Here is a 16,137-nt window from a genome sequence, read left to right on the forward strand (position 1 = left end):
TACTTTTAATATTTTATATCATGTATTTAAGATATCATTAGATCCACATATTCCTTAAATCATCCCCAATTCAAGCTTTCTTGTTAATCAATATATTCTCTCACACTCTCATGAACCTCCATCTTAACTAAGAAGAAGATGAGAAAGAGATGTATCCATCTATTTTTATAAGTATATCTAATTGGCTTCATATGTATATTAAAAAATATGCGCATGTATTGGATATTTACACATGTATCTGATACATTATTAATGTATCCAACATATTATTGATGTATCCGACACATTATTGAGTTGACCTAATTCATTGGTGGCTATTTAAACTTGGCATAAATTTTCACTTAAACACTTTAATTAGGTTTTGTTTATTTTAGACACCTCATGTCATTTCCTGTTATATCTTTTTGACACTTTTTTAACAATCAACCGATGTGTAAAGGGTGTGTAATACAGGGGTGACTGACAGTGTTAAAAAAAGATATATGTCTTACGCCCCCAAATTAAAGCAGCCTCATTTTTAATAATAATAATAGGTTATAGGGAGTATTATTTTTTAATAAATACTGAATACTATTTGTAGAAAAAGTTAACTTTTCATGAAAATGAGGGAAATATTAGAAAAAATTTGACATACTTGGAGTAGTATAATCTCATGAAAATAATTTATAATAACAATGGTTATATTATCAATTGAAAACTAGAAGAAATCAATTATATAAAAGTTATTAACAATTCAAGTTTAAGGCTCCATTGATTTTTGCTTTAGGCTATGCTTGAGCAGCCCTGGTGTAACACACTCGCCGATGACATGTCAAAGTGACGAATTAAATAAAGACATGTGACATATATGTCAAAAATAAATTTTAATTTATATTGAAAAAGGACAATCACTCAATTGACATTTGTCATTTTTATAGCCTAAATAATAATAATAATAATAATTATAGAAAGCCTATCATATATCATCTTTTCCAGCACCTCTCCCCGGCACCCCCACGCCTGATTTCCAACCCTTTTGCCATCAGCCGATCACCAAAACCCTCCCCCATCCAAACCATCTTTCCCATCAGCCCCACCACCCGAACTCCCTCCTTTCCCCCATCCAAATCGTTTTCTCGGTGAAATCCTTTCTTTCAAGTTTATGATTAGTTCTTCACATAAGACGCAAAACTCTCTTGTTTAATCTTTTTCAATTGTTTTTCTCTATTATTTTTATGTTTTATCATAAATCAAAATACTTATAGCTTGATTTACTATAATGTTGGTTGTTCTTGTTTTAACTAATTAACACCATCAAATCTACTTTTTCCATTAAGTTTTGAGAGATGATGCTTAAAACATGAGGAAAAGGAAGAAAAAAATAAAATAAAAATGAATTAAATAAGCTTTTCACGTGTATCTCACTAATTATGTCATATCAATAAAGAGTGTCAAACTGACACAACGAATCATGACATGAGGTATCTAAAATGAACAAAACTTAATTAAGATGTCTAAGTGAAAATTTGAGCCAACTTTAGATGGCCATCGATAGATTAGAGCTATTAAATTAGTATTACATTTACCTAATTTATCTCTATATCTAGTTAACTTTATATGTATTTGATAAAATATATGTATGTATCTAAATAATAATTGGATGAATCTGAGTTACGAAGTCGAAATTTTTCTGAATCACCAAACAAAGAAAGGTTTTGATTGCTTTAATTTTATTATTTTTATATGTATTTTTTTCTTGATCTATCACAATGAACAAATAAATAGAAAAAAAAAAAAATACGGTCAAGAGAGGATCTATTTGGCTTGAAGTTGGTGCCATGGCCATGGACTAGAGAAGAAAATCACAAGTCAAACTCCAATCTCTAATCGAAAGAGACGATGGCGGATACACTCGCTGCTCTTAGGTCTTTAATGTCCTCTCACTCTCCTTCTCTTCATGCTTTGATTATTCCTTCCGAAGATTATCATCAGGTTCCTTCACTCTTTCTCCAATTTTTTGTGATTTCATCGAACTTGCCTTTCAATTGCGTTATTGGATGATATGACAGAGCGAATATGTATCGGCACGGGACAAAAGACGCGCATTTGTTTCTGGATTCACCGGAAGTGCTGGTTTGTTTTTGCTTTTTCTCAATCACTTCACTCCGTGTTGATTTAATACTTGTATTGTTTTCGTTTGTGGAATATCAGCTGAATATTCATTCGTCCTAGGTTTGGCGCTTATAACCATGGATGAAGCACTTTTATGGACCGATGGCCGGTATTTCTTACAGGCAGCTCAGCAGCTCAGTGACCAATGGAAGCTCATGCGTATGGGAGAAGATCCTCCCGTTGATATCTGGATGGCCAATGTGACTATTCCTCTCTTTGTTGAAGCTTATTCTATATTTATGTAAATCATAAGCTGTGCGAAACTAACATATTCTATACTTTTTCGCCCTGTCTTGCTTGTTGCTTAGTTTGCATCAAAACTGCTATTGCATAGACTCATAGACTCCTACTTGGTTGGTTTTAGACTTTTAGTGATTAGTAAATCAATAGAGGTAAGTATTGGACAGAAGTTCTACAGAGTTCCTACAGTACTTATATTTATTATATGTATATCAGCTGTGATGTATATGGAAAAAAGAAAAAAGTTAAATAAATAATTGAACTTCCAAGTATTGTGTTTACAGTTGTGTAATTATCTTTAATTTACTTGAATAGAAAATGTCTTTTGATCTTATTGTTGATATATTAATCTTCTTGAAAGTTCTGTTATCGTCAACATGTGCATTAAAACTTCCACATAGAAGTGATCATTCCATCATTCTCCTTTTGGAAATTGGAATGACATCCCTTCAGTTCATTCATGTAGTATCCTTCACTTTTCTTGCCATAATACAAGCTTCCTGTCTTAAAATAATCTGAGATCATCTCACCAATTCAATTTTAAAACTGTGACTCTGTGAGTGCATTGAAGTCGAAATCTCAATCTTTTATTGTGGACTGTTCATTATGTATTCCAGAGCAAGAATTCATATGGAATCGGCAAAGGTCTTTGAGTTCATTTTGTTTGTCAGTTGTCATGCATCATATTTCAGCTTGATTCTCTTATATTTGTTAGATCTTTATTTTCTACAGTGTCACTCTCGCTTCTCTTTAGTTATTTCAGTAGATGTATAGTTTGTCTTAAAACTTTGGCAGCAATAACCGAGTGATAATATAGGAATTTGGTATGTCAAATTGAATTTAGTTGAAGATAATATTATTGCCTGATCTATTGTATTTTGTCTGCACCCCTACTGACATATGATGTATCATTTCAACAATTACCCTTTCATTTCCAAGTTTTTTCTTCTAGTCATTGTATCCTATACAACAAGGTGCTGTAATTATTTTAATCTGGAATTGCAAGCTAGAGGAGTGTGAACTTTGTGACCCTGCCTGAAGTTCAGCTGGTATGCTAATTTATTTTATAATGTGCTTTACTAGAATCTACCAAAGGATGCAGCCATTGGTGTTGATACATGGTGTGTATCAGTAGACACTGCGCAGAAATGGGAGTGTGCTTTTGCTAAGAAACAACAAAAGTTGGTACAAACAACTAGAAACTTGGTTGATGATGTTTGGAAAAATCGGCTACCTGCCCAAGCAAATCCTGTGATTGTGCATCCGTTGCAATTTGCTGGTCAGTCTGTTGCAGAGAAGTTGAAAGAATTGAGGAAAAAGCTTGTACTGGGAAAAGCTTGTGCTATTATTATAACAGCGCTTGATGAAGTAAATGCGTAACCATAGACCCAAGTGCTTTCCATCTTATAGCTTTGGCTAATCTCGTCTTGGATATTCTTCATTTCTCCAATATTATTGCCAATGTACAGGTTGCATGGTTATATAATGTCCGTGGCAGTGACGTATCATATTGCCCAGTTGTTCATGCATTTGCGATTGTGACTATAGATTCAGCCTTCTTCTACGTGGATAAGCAAAAATTGTCTCCTGAGGTTGCATCCAAATGGCATAATCCTTTCATTTTAAACTGAAAACAATGCATTTTGTTATGTTTTTTCTACTATTAAATAAGCATGTATATACCATGCAGGCAAACTCTTACATGGAAGAAAATGGAATTATGGTGCGGGATTATGGTGATGTTAGCTCAGATGTGGTCCTCCTTGCATCTAATCAACTCACTTCTTGCTCCTCAACTAAGGGATCTAAAGGGAACCCAAAGATTGATGTTAGAAATGCCACTTATGTAGGAAATAGTGCTAGTCATGTTGCTGAGTTTGTAAATGACCTCATTTGGGTTGATCCTGGAGCATGTTGCTTCGCTTTGTATTCAAAACTGAGTGCTGATAAAGTTCTCCTTCAGCAATCACCTTTGGCCCTTGCAAAAGCTCTGAAGGTGAATAATACTACCACAAAACTTATCCCCTAAAGTTTGTTGTCTGAGTATTTTATGTGGTTGAAAGTCTAGTAGGTCTTTAGACCGCCTTTGTTTGGTTGGATAGGGGTCAAGTCGATCAATTGTTCCATCAGAAGAAAAATAATAGCAAAGAATTACATGAAGACAATTGATGGCCCAAGCTTGATCAGCATTTGTTGTTCCATTATTATGCATTACCTCTTTATGCTTTTCAACATTTTGAACTGAATCTATCTTAGGACCCTTGGATGTTTAGGATTGTTTATCTCATCAGTCCCGTCTGCGGCCCTCAAGAATTCAAATTCAGCTTTCTCCAGATTATTTCTAATTTCCTGTTATATTTTTAGTGAGAATACTAATCGTCATGTTTATTTTGTCTTGATGTATAATATGGACCTGCTGATTCCTCCCCCTCCTTACCTCCTCTAAGAGTTCCTGAGTGAAATGACAAATCAGTGATCGTATTTTGATAAGAAAAACTATTCATTTTGTCAGAAACACATTTGTTTGAGATGTAATTCAGCTCTGATTTTGTTGCATTTGTTTGATTAACCAAAGCTTGTATATCAGTTCTATTTTCCTTGTCATTTATTGTTATATTTGTCTAATTGGTGTTAAACTATTTTCTTTTTGAAAAATGAAAATTCTGGTGTGAGCTTACAGTTATTCTTATCCGACTAATTTGACACCTTTAACTAATGTATTGTTGCTAACCACCAACTTCTGCTGTGGTCTTTCATCAATACAATTACTTTCTTCCAATTCCATGTTTCCTCCCAACTATAGTTATTTCTGAAGTTATCAGACTGTCTTAACACTATGTTGCTCGGACTCTTCAAAAATGTCAATAGTTGCGTGTTGGATATTTCAAAAGTAGTGCACTGGAGAATCTGACACGGGAGCAGCAACAATATTGGAGAGTCTGAGGAACATAGGTCTAATGTACTAGTTTCTTCATGTTTATGTGATTAAACCAAATCTGTCTGTCTTCTTCTGTCTTTTCCGCGTCTGCTATGATATTTCACTCCCATATTTTTTCCTTCATTTAATTTCTTTCTTGTTGGTATAAAAAAAGTGAGTGTTGTACTAGAACAATTTACTATGTGCAGATTGTAAGTTTAGTTTATTACACTTGCCATTTCTAAAAAAATTATCAGGCTTTTGAATTATCATCTGTGTTTGTGATCTACTTCTATTCTTAAGCTTACTGTTGATTGCTAAACTACAAAATTATAATTTCTAGAACCCTGTTGAGATAGAAGGATTAAAGAAGGCCCATTTTCGGGATGGGGCAGCTGTTGTGCAATATCTTGTCTGGCTTGATAAGCAGGTACGTCAGATTCTTAGAGTCAATCTTCTAGTAAACTTTGTGAGTTACTGCCGCCTACTGCATTTGCATCTTCCTTTAGATTCTATAAGTATGTAGACATGTGTGTAGTATGTACTTTGTGTGTGCGCGCGTCTATGTATATTTGTGTGTATGGTTTCTTTTTAATCTTTACACGAGTGACGAGTGTAAGTTGGTATATACCGATAAAACCAAATATGTTGGGTTAGAAATTCTGTCCTATGCAAAACTAGAAGAGTAGAAGGATAATGTATCTCTCAGAAAAAGATGTTATGTCTACTTGCAATGCCTTTTTGCAAATGGTGTGGACTTTATATTTTTAGCAGGGATCTCTTCACTTTTTAGGTGCAGAAACACTTGATTCAAGCTATTCATGGTTTCAGTAGTTTGGCAAGATGCGTTTCAACTTGTTCAAATTTTCCAGATGCAGGAAATATATGGGGCATCTGGTTATTTCATGGAGGCTGAGAGTACCAAACAGAAGAAACAACTGTAAGTATTTCTGGTTTCTTGTACTATTTCATGTTTTTGGCGAGTAAATACATTCTAAGAATTGATCTGTTATAGGATGCTAGTTCAGGACTTTTGTCCCCCCCCCCACACCTCCCCACCCCCCCAATTCAGGATCCAAGAAAAAAGGAATTAGTCTATTAAAGCTGGCATCTTGTGTTGATAGGAAGATGCATTATCCAAGAAGTGATTTCTTGATTTATTGTCTGTTAGGAAGGTTATTCTTGTGGGCTGTGTGGATTTGAAAAGCTTGTAACATTTAAGACTTTTTTTTGACATAGTTCAAGACTTTGTTTTGTTAAGATAGAGCCAAGAAAACAAAGACTTATATTGGACCTTGATTTTCTGAAGGAAGCTTCTGCAAGTTACTGATCTTCAGTCAATAATTAAGTGATTTATTGAGGAACTTATCATGAAGCATTGGATATATTATACTCTTTTCCTTAGTAGTGGGTCCATGTTTTGTACCTTATTTTTGTAATAATTCATTATGTTAGGGGGACTAAAAGACTGACAGAAGTCTCTGTGAGTGATAAGCTGGAGGAGTTCCGTGCATCAAAGGAGGTAAATGGTTGTATTCTGATGAAAAATCTAGCATGAAATCTGTTGTCTTATACTCTTATCACTCTATTTATGTATGAGTTATCGTCATCTAGGTTGTGAGCTGATGATGACTCTAGAGTTTATTTCCAGTTTGTTGCTTCTGTTTAACTGCTATGTTATTGTTTCCAGAACCACATGATATGCTGATTTCGACTCGAGCTCTGTCCAGTTACACGCTGGCATATTTTCTCCATCTTTATTCTTTAAAATTTACAAGAACAATAATATCATTTTTCTATTGTATCCGCATAGCAAGTGAGTGTAGTGAAATTTAAAAATAGACAAGTATAAGGGGTGGCAAAAAAAAAAAAAGGAGGTAAAAAGTACGAGTGTATTATCAAATGTTAATAACATGTATCAGGATTCAGGAGTACTTAAGATACCTCGGGATAATATGTTTAGTTGCTTCAATTAACTAGAAGTTTTTGCCTTGAGCTATTCCAACAAGTGCAGCTTGGTTTGTTTTCTGATGGTTGTAATCTTTCTTGAAGTTTGCAAAATTATTAAGAATCTTGTTTTCTCAACAATAGCATCACCATTATCTTAACGTAATGGGGTAATGTTGCTCCTCTACATCTGCAGCATTTTAGAGGATTAAGTTTCCCAACTACCTCTTCTGTTGGCTCAAATGCAGCCATTATCCACTATAAACCTGACGCAGAAACATGTGCTGAACTCGATCCAGATTGTATTTACCTATTCGATTCTGGAGCACAGGTATGTGAGAACTGAGAGCATTTATTCGGGATTGCTACTATGCATACTTCTTTATTTAACATGTGATCTTTCTATATATATGATGGTGTTGCTGAAGTATCTGGATGGAACAACTGATATTACACGTACTATTCATTTTGGAAAGCCTTCTCCACATGAGAAATCTAGTTACACGGCGGTATGTGAAAAGTGTTCTGCATTTTTATGATTTCCAAAAATGTTGACTATGCACGATGGAGTGAAATTTCATAATGAGAGTTCTGATTTCAGATTACTATTGCTGATCTTATCTATGTTCAGTCTCCTTCCACACTTGGTCATGCTTCCTTTAGATCATTCTAGAAGCATTAATCCATTTTAAGCCTTGATTAGAGAAGCTATTGGAGGCATTATTATCCTAGAGATGTCTAGCTCTTTTATTCCAGTGCTTGTATCATGTAATCCTTCTTATTCAAGTCTTAACATACATGCATTACACATGCTTTTCTGTGGGAAATTCTCTCTCTTTGCAATGAATGTTGATTGAAATCCATAAAAATTGAAGAGTAAAAAAATTGTCTTATGAAGTAAACAAAGCAACAGTAAGTCGAAACTTTTCTGTAAAATGCCTTCGTTATTCTTAAGGTTTTCTTTTCTGGTTTTTTTTAGGGGTGACTGAGAAATGATAATGATTGCTATACTTCGAACAATTTTTTTTATATATATATGTATGTAGGTTTGTCTTCTATGCTGGTTTTACTCTGTGTGATTGATTCTTTAGAATCTTATACTGGAAATTTTTGTTCTTTCCTTATCACAATACTGCATTAATGGCTAAAAGGTTACTTATTTTATGTAGGTTCTTAAAGGACATATATCTTTGGGAAACGCCAGGTTTCCTAACGGAACCAATGGTATGATTATGTGGAATAATGATACTCGATGTCTGTAATTTTCTAAATTTTCTTCAGTGGTTGGATGTACCAATGCCTATATCCACAGGCTATTATTCAGAGGCGTATGCTTATTAGTTTCGTTTCATTTCATTCAAATGCTGTGGCCCAAGATAGTTGGCTTATCAGAACATTGTGCTTGACTACTCTTGATAGGGCAAGCTCTTGACATTCTTGCTCGAATTCCTTTGTGGAAAGATGGTCTTGACTATAGGCATGGTACTGGACACGGGATCGGGTCTTACTTAAATGTACATGAAGGTAAACTTGCCATCATGATTATAGAGGTACTTGTAAGGAGCAATTTATATTTACATTTAATTTATTTTTGGCAGGACCTCATAATATTAGTTTCAGGCCATCTGCACGGGATGTGCCGCTACAAGTTTCAATGGCTGTAACAGATGGTCGGTAGCATCTTATTACATTACGAGTTATAAAGTAAACTTTTCCTTAGCATGATTGATGCCTCTGCGTTATTGTATGTATTTTCACTCCTAACATGGATTAGTGGGTTTGTCATGCTTCTTTACGAAGGATTTGCATTAGTAAATATCCTATCCTAACATAGTCGGTCCTGAATTTGCTTACTGGAGATCTACAACTTACAGAACTGATATGATCAGGGGAAATGTAATGTTTTTCTAGATATACTAGTAAAAGAATGGCCTGTCAATAAAATTAGGATAAACCACGTCATACCATCATGTTGTCCAGCTTGCTCAATAATCTAATAGTTTTATTTTTCTAGTTGCTTCTGCACATCTTTATAGTTTTCTTGTTTCAGCTTTTCAGAGTTTGAACATTCATATGGTATATATTTTTCAGAACCTGGTTATTATGAAGACGGGAACTTTGGTATAAGAATAGAGAATGTTCTTATTGTCAAGGAGGGCAATACGAAGTTCAACTTCGGCAACAAGGGCTACTTATCATTTGAGCATATAACTTGGGTATGTTTTTGTTAACACCATGTTTTATGTCTATTTACATATGTGATATGCATCTACCTGGATGTTCTAGATGTACAAGTGTGTGGTGCGGTTGCACTTTTGCAGTCCAAGAGGAAGCAAGACATTCTCTGTCCTTTTCCTTTTGTATCTTTTTTAAAACTTTGACTATCACTTACTTCATAATTCTATAGGTTGGAAGTGTAATGTGTCATGAAGGTAAGAATCTTGTTTGTTAATGTAGGCACCGTACCAGAGGAAACTAATTGACGTGAGCCTTCTGATTCCTGAAGAGATTGAATGGTTAAATGAATACCATGCAAAATGTAGGGAAATTCTTACTCCTTACCTGAATACATGTGAGATGGAATGGCTGAAGAAGGCTACCGAACCCATTGCAGCTTGACATGCCTCATTTGTTAGGGGATTGGAGTTGAGGTTAATCAAAGGCTACTGATCCTTTTCCAGCTTAAGCCCTTCATCATATGTAGTTAAATCATGTATTTGCGTTAACGTGTGCAGGCATTATTGTTGCCTTGTGGAGATGAAAGAATTCAAAACGGGGTCAGCACATTTCGAGAGATCTGTTGGTGCACATCAGGAAGATGCGACAAGTCTATGGTGCGTTTCGACAGAGTTAATACCGTAACTCATTTTTGCGGGCTCGCTTGTTTTATTCATCTGTTTCCCCTCACTGCTCCCATTATCTTTGAACGCTTCCATTAATTGGTAACAACTACAACACTCTGAAATAAAATCTCCAAACAACGGCACATAATGTTTTCTAAGGGTAAACATACAGCTGGAATCTAATTTAAAGTCTTTAGTAATTCCGTCCCTAGTGTAAACGGATTAAGATTAATTTTGTTTTTTGCCACGCCGGGCATGACAGGACGAGTTAAAGGTTAATATAATCTTTTTCATATTTTGAACCTCGGCTAGTCAAACACATTGTTTATACTCTTGACAATCAGCGAACAGATATACTGATCATACCGGTATTTGTGAGAACACTTCAATTAGTTACATGTCATCTTCACGGTTACGTTCACGCCCAGATATTTCAGCTTATGTAAATTGCAGTCCACCAGCTTTATTTCAAGCATGTGAACTGTTCTAGATGGGCACCTCTGACGAAAATGTATCCAACAGCATATTCTGGAACAAGTCCACTCCTGTCCTTGGCCTCAAGAAGTGATAAATAAAAGAAATGGAAATAAGATTTATCACATAAAACTGCCCCGAAGATTTTTGTAGATCTGACAATTACTCCAAAACTAGAAAGAAGCAAGACTATGTTTTCTTATTTATTTCATTGCTAGAACATCAAGAACAATAACTACTTTCTGGAAGATTAGGTTCTCTAGCAAAAACAAAGCATAATGTAAACTTGTATTTCATACAGCTCATATTTATTACAATGACAAACGAAGAAAGCAACAAAGATTTAATCCTTTAACCTACTCTCCCTCTCCCCTTCCACCACCCCCACCTACCACCCTCCGCAACACGTTTTTTTTATAAATCGGGAACAACAATACTTCCTGCAAATACTATATATGTTGGAGTGAGTGATCACCTCATCTAAAAGTTGAGGCGATTTAACAGAATACTCTTATTTATTAATCGTGCTTACAACACACACCAAACGTGCAAGTCTTATTTCCATTGGTCAAGCACGAGGAATTTTTTTCCTAATGGTGGTTGTGAAGCTCAAAGTCAGGACACCTGTCTGCTTTTGATTTGTCCATATAGTTGTCTGTGTTTATAGTTATTTTATCTTTACAAGTATAACTTTTTTAAATTTTATGGTCTTGGTTCAATTTTCTTCAGTAAAATGCACGCTTTAATTTTGCCTTAGAGTTTGAGCACCTAACAGCTTCCAGTCTTTTCTTGTGTTCACATTCACTCCTAATTTCCCCCCCAAAATATTATTAGATCCAACTTCACACATCGTCAAAGATTAGCTAAACCTCCCAACGCTGCATTCTTAGAAATCCCCTCCACAATATTTTGTTGAATTAGTGAAATTCTCCTTTCTCCCCCGAGTCCAAGCCAGCAGAAGCATTCATGTCAAGGTGGATCTAGAGGGTTCACCCAAACCCTCGGCTAAAAATGACACCATTTGGATATTTTTATGTATATATATAAATTTTGAACCTCCTAAATATAAGATGAGGTTGGCTGAGGGGATTCAAAATTCACCATGAGGTTCAAATTTCAAATCTCAAGTATTACATTTTTATTTTTTGAACCCCTCTAGTGAATTATGTCAGCATTAGGATAAGCTAGGGATCCATCAATGAATCCTAGTTTGTTCTTAGCTGAAAGTGTTAAAACAACAGACCTTCTCCAGCCACCATAGCTTTTACGTAGAGACAAGATTCATGCCTGGATAATCAGAAGGGTGAATATAGAAGGCATCTGAAGAATCAACTGCATTAGTTGCAGCAATTCTCAGAGGTGACAGCAGGAAGAGTATTGGTTTCGTCCAAAACATCCATTTCAGAAAACAGAAAAGAGATAAAAACAAAATTAGACGAGAATAGAAAAATTACAACTGCTCTGACACCATGAAAAACTAAGAAAAGCAATGTAGAAAATTCCTTCTTCTATTTCTTGATGAATTCCTCTGTACAAACGTGTTGTATTATACAAACAATAAAGAATCTACCAGTAACTAACTCGCCAGCTGTCTATATCTAATTGGTTTTCTTGTAACAAATTATGAGATAATGACAAGGAAAATAAATACAAACACAGAAAAATATTGTAACCTAATTCTATGTACAGATTCTGGAAAGGGAACCAGCGTACTAGCCCAAACACATAAAGAAGGCCCAATAATATCTGAAGCCCAAAAAACTGATAGTATGATGAAGACCATTTGCATCATAGCCTATTTGCAATTTTAGTAATCAGTTCTGTTTATCACAATAGCCACAAAATCTCTACCTTCTTCACAGTGATCAACTATGGATACTAACAGGTTGTGATACAAATTTTTCCTTTTTAGTCGGAATCTCTGAATCTACCTTCAATGGCAGTGTTTCACTTTTGGGTTGGGGCTTTAATTTGGAGTTTTTGGGAGCGAAACGAGCTTGCCTGCTCGGGACTTTACTTGGACCGTCGAAGTCCAAATCCATCTCTGCAATTTTCTGGATGGAAAAGTGAAACTTCAACTCCAAGTAATAATGGTGGAGGAAGGGTTTAGGGTTTATTAGTTGGAGCTGATGATTTAACAGCTTTGGGGGTCTGTTTTACCGTCTGATTAAACAAGAGCTTAGGTTAAAAGAACTATTTAATAAGGGACATGATTATATTATAGCATTATAACCCACAAGGAAAATTAAAATAATGAAGTAAAATCAGAATTATAAGGGTTGAGTTAAAAATTGGGTCGGATTAAGGATAGGTTGAGTCCTAAATAATTATAATTTTTTAAATATTTCTTTTTAAAAGAATTGTAAATGTTTCATCATCATTAAATAAATAACATAAATTTACCGTGAAAACTAATTAGGCAAAAATAAATGACTATGAAAATTAATTATTTAAAAGAAAATAAAATTATGATTATTGTGGTCAATTACTCTAAACATTTTAATTTCCATTGGGTGCTTGGAGGTTAAGGAAGTGGTGGAGGAGGCGAAGAAGAGGTGGTCTTTTATACAAGAAAAAACTCTTAGAAATTTTTAAAAGTGTAACCATTTTTCTCCTTTCAATTAAACATTAACAATTTTTTAAAAAATATTTATACATTTTTACTGATTTTCAAACATTTGTTAGCTGTTCAATATTTATTTTTAATTTTTTAATTTTTTTATTATCATGAATAAGATCAAGAAGATGTCACAATAATTAATATATTCAACATATAAACTACTCTCAAGTCTCAGCAATAAATCGAAGTAAAACATTGTTAGAAATTAAATTTTTTAAAAAATAATATAATATAAGAGTTAAGATTAATTTTTGTCTTTTGATTCATAAATTAAAAATGAACTTATCAATTTGATTTATTTTTATTTTAAATTAAATATTTTTTCAACTTATCTAAATATTTTAAAAATACTTTGACTTAAATACATTTAAAAAAAATGATTAAAACAAAGATCGGCTAACAAAGAAAGAAATGTTTTTGTTAATTTTCGCGAATTGGAACCATTGGAAAACGACCTTTCACTGTCAAAGTGAAAATTTTGGAGCACCTCCTTAAACCCTACTCCATTTCAAGCAATCTCTAAACCCTAGAAGAAATGTCTTCTTCCATCGCTTTGCGCCAGGCACGCCACCTCACAACAACCGCCGGTGCCGCCGCCTCGTCACCTTCCACCATCACCATCTCTATCTCTAAAGCAAAATCAAAGCTCAAAGCCGAGCACGACCCTGATAAAGCCTTAGAGATTTACTCCTCCGTTTCTGATCGTTACGTTTCCCCTCTGTCCTCTCGCTATGCACAAGAATTTACAGTCAAGCGCCTCGCTAAGTCACACCGTTTCTCCGACATCGAAAATTTCCTCGAGTCTCACAAGAATAGCCCCAAAATTACCCAAGAGCCTTTTCTTTCATCCATAATCCGTTCTTATGGTGTCGCCGGCATGTTTGATCACGCACTCAAAATTTATCATCAGATGGATGATTTAGGCACCCCCAGATCAGCTATTTCCTTCAATGTGCTTTTATCAGCTTGCGTGCGCTCAAAACTATATGATCGTGTCCCCCAGCTGTTTGATGAAATTCCAGTGAAGTATAGATTTTTACCTGATAAAGTGTCGTACGGTATACTGATTAGGTCATATTGTGAAACGGGGTTGCCGGAAATGGCAATGGAAATACTCAAGGTGATGGAGGAGAAAAGTGTGGAGATTACAACGGTTACTTTCACTACTATACTACATTCATTCTACAAGAAAGGGAAGAGTGATGAGGCGGAGAAGGTATGGAATGAGATGGTGAACAGAGGGTGTGGTCCAGATGTTGGTGCATACAATGTGAAGATTATGAACATTCAGGGGGGTGATCTGGAGGGCGTGAAAGCTTTAATTGAGGAAATGAACGATGCTGGATTGAAACCTGATACGATTAGCTACAATTATTTGATGACTTGTTATTGTAAGAATGAATTGATGGACGAGGCACAGATGGTTTATGATGATCTGGAGAAAAATGGGTGTAATCCAAATGCTGCAACTTTTAGGACTTTAATCTTTTATTTGTGTAAGAAGGGAAGGTATGAGACTGGTTACAAGGTGTTCAAGGAGAGTGTGAAAGTTCAAAAGATCCCGGATTTTGATACACTCAAGTATTTGGTGGAAGGGTTGGTGAAGAAATCAAAGTTGAAAGATGCAAAAGGGATGAGTAGGACTGTGAAGAAGAAGTTCCCTCCTAACTTGGTAAAAGCTTGGACCAAGCTAGAGAAGGAGCTTGGTTTGGCTAAAGCTGAAGCCCCTGATAATAGAGTCCAATAAGACTAGTTTGACTTAGTAGGTGGATGTTTTCGGACGATTTTGTTAGCTTGAAGTGTTTATACTCATTTCCATTAATTAGACGGCTTTTAGATCATTCTCTTGTTTATCATAAAGATGTGAGTTCTAACTTGGGACCTCCCATTGTTTATTATGACCTTTATGAAGTTAATATAGAGCTTTACATGATGTTTGTAATAGAGCTTTACTGAATGTCCTGTAGATCCATTGCTTCGTTCTCTCCCTCATGAATAACATTTGTTGAACATGTCGCCATATCACCGACATTGTAATCACAACATTAACTGGTGGTTTAGCATGAAACTATGTCTTTAAATAGTTTAACCAGGCATGAAACATTTAATACACAAAGCCACCTTCACTTACCCACCATTATCACTCCATTCATTTCAACTTGCTTGTCTCAATTACTAGAATATTTTCAATTAAGTTCTACTCTTTGATTTGATTTCACTCCATTCATTTCAACTTGTTTGTCCCAGTTACTAGAATATTTTCAAATAAGTCCTACTCTTTGATTTGATTTGATCAATGCACAGCATCAATGTATTCATGATTGATTTGGCCATGTTCGGACAGAACTGAATTCCTGGCAAGTAATATGTAGCTCCACCAAATGAGGAGAGCTTGATGTAGTTTCACTGCATAAAGTATATCCTTTTCCGACCTAAGTTCATAAAACATGTAACAATATGCTCAAAAGAGAGGTGCCGTGTCATTTGTGAAGTGGCGTATTCAAATGTGACACGTGTGACGAGTGTAAGTTGGTATATACCGATAAAGCCAAATATGTTGGGTTAGAAATTCTGTCCTATGCAAAACTAGAAAAGAAGAAGGATAATGTATCTCTCTGAGAATGATGTTATATCTATTTGCAATGCCTTTTTGCAAATAGTGTGGACTTTATATTTTAAGCAGGGATCTCTTCGCTTTTTAGGTGCAGAAACACTTGATTCAAGCTATTCATGGATTCAGTAGTTTGGCTAGATGAGTTTCAACCTTGTTCCAATTTTCCAGATGCAGGAAATATATGGGGCATCTGGTTATTTCATGGAGGCTGAAAGTACCAAACAGAAGAAACAACTGTAAGTTTTTCTGGTTTTTTGTACTATTTCATGTTTTTGGCGATTAGGTGCACTCTAAGAATTGATCTGTTATAGGATGCTACTTCAGAACTTAT

At 35.1% G+C, this 16,137-nt stretch overlaps 3 protein-coding genes across 5 annotated transcripts in view; all 3 read left to right on the forward strand.

The window, feature by feature from the left end:
- The first annotated feature begins 1,757 nt into the window (after positions 1–1,757).
- On the forward strand, positions 1,758–10,400 carry LOC107011936 (aminopeptidase P1-like). The gene is made up of 17 exons (XM_015211625.2): positions 1,758–1,971; positions 2,049–2,112; positions 2,212–2,351; positions 3,475–3,759; positions 3,861–3,983; positions 4,082–4,387; positions 5,652–5,738; positions 6,181–6,248; positions 6,764–6,830; positions 7,452–7,586; positions 7,684–7,764; positions 8,425–8,479; positions 8,675–8,779; positions 8,854–8,925; positions 9,347–9,471; positions 9,713–9,906; positions 9,991–10,400. The coding sequence occupies exons 1-16, from the start codon at positions 1,879–1,881 to the stop codon at positions 9,872–9,874; spliced, it is 1,968 nt and encodes a 655-aa protein (XP_015067111.1). The 5' UTR covers positions 1,758–1,878; the 3' UTR covers positions 9,875–9,906; positions 9,991–10,400.
- A 3,202-nt stretch (positions 10,401–13,602) lies between these two features.
- Positions 13,603–15,136, forward strand: LOC107008984 (pentatricopeptide repeat-containing protein At4g36680, mitochondrial-like). The gene has a single exon (XM_015208216.2). The coding sequence runs from the start codon at positions 13,728–13,730 to the stop codon at positions 14,937–14,939; it is 1,212 nt and encodes a 403-aa protein (XP_015063702.1). The 5' UTR covers positions 13,603–13,727; the 3' UTR covers positions 14,940–15,136.
- The window catches only part of LOC107008985 (aminopeptidase P1-like), a 5,249-nt gene continuing 4,029 nt past the window's right edge, over positions 14,918–16,137 (forward strand). For 2 of the 3 annotated variants that reach the window (XM_027914987.1, XM_015208217.2), the window contains exons 1-2: positions 14,918–15,055; positions 15,975–16,042. In XM_027914987.1, coding sequence (XP_027770788.1) covers positions 14,963–15,055; positions 15,975–16,042 — 161 coding nt within the window. In that variant the 5' untranslated portion in view covers positions 14,918–14,962. Of the gene's footprint in view, positions 15,056–15,894; positions 16,043–16,137 lie in introns of all 3 variants that reach the window. The other variant, XM_027914988.1, reaches the window with a different exon arrangement.

This window comes from Solanum pennellii, chromosome 2, assembly GCF_001406875.1.
Source record: "Solanum pennellii chromosome 2, SPENNV200".
Classification (NCBI taxonomy): domain Eukaryota; kingdom Viridiplantae; phylum Streptophyta; class Magnoliopsida; order Solanales; family Solanaceae; genus Solanum; species Solanum pennellii.

Coding starts and splice junctions, on each gene's coding strand:
- LOC107011936 (XM_015211625.2), top strand. CDS start 1,879: ATGGCGGATACACTCGCTGCTCTTAGGTCTTTAATGTCCTCTCACTCT. Junction 4,388..5,651: donor CCCTTGCAAAAGCTCTGAAG/GTGAATAATACT, acceptor TATAATTTCTAG/AACCCTGTTGAGATAGAAGG. Junction 8,926..9,346: donor TTCAATGGCTGTAACAGATG/GTCGGTAGCATC, acceptor TATATTTTTCAG/AACCTGGTTATTATGAAGAC.
- LOC107008984 (XM_015208216.2), top strand. CDS start 13,728: ATGTCTTCTTCCATCGCTTTGCGCCAGGCACGCCACCTCACAACAACC.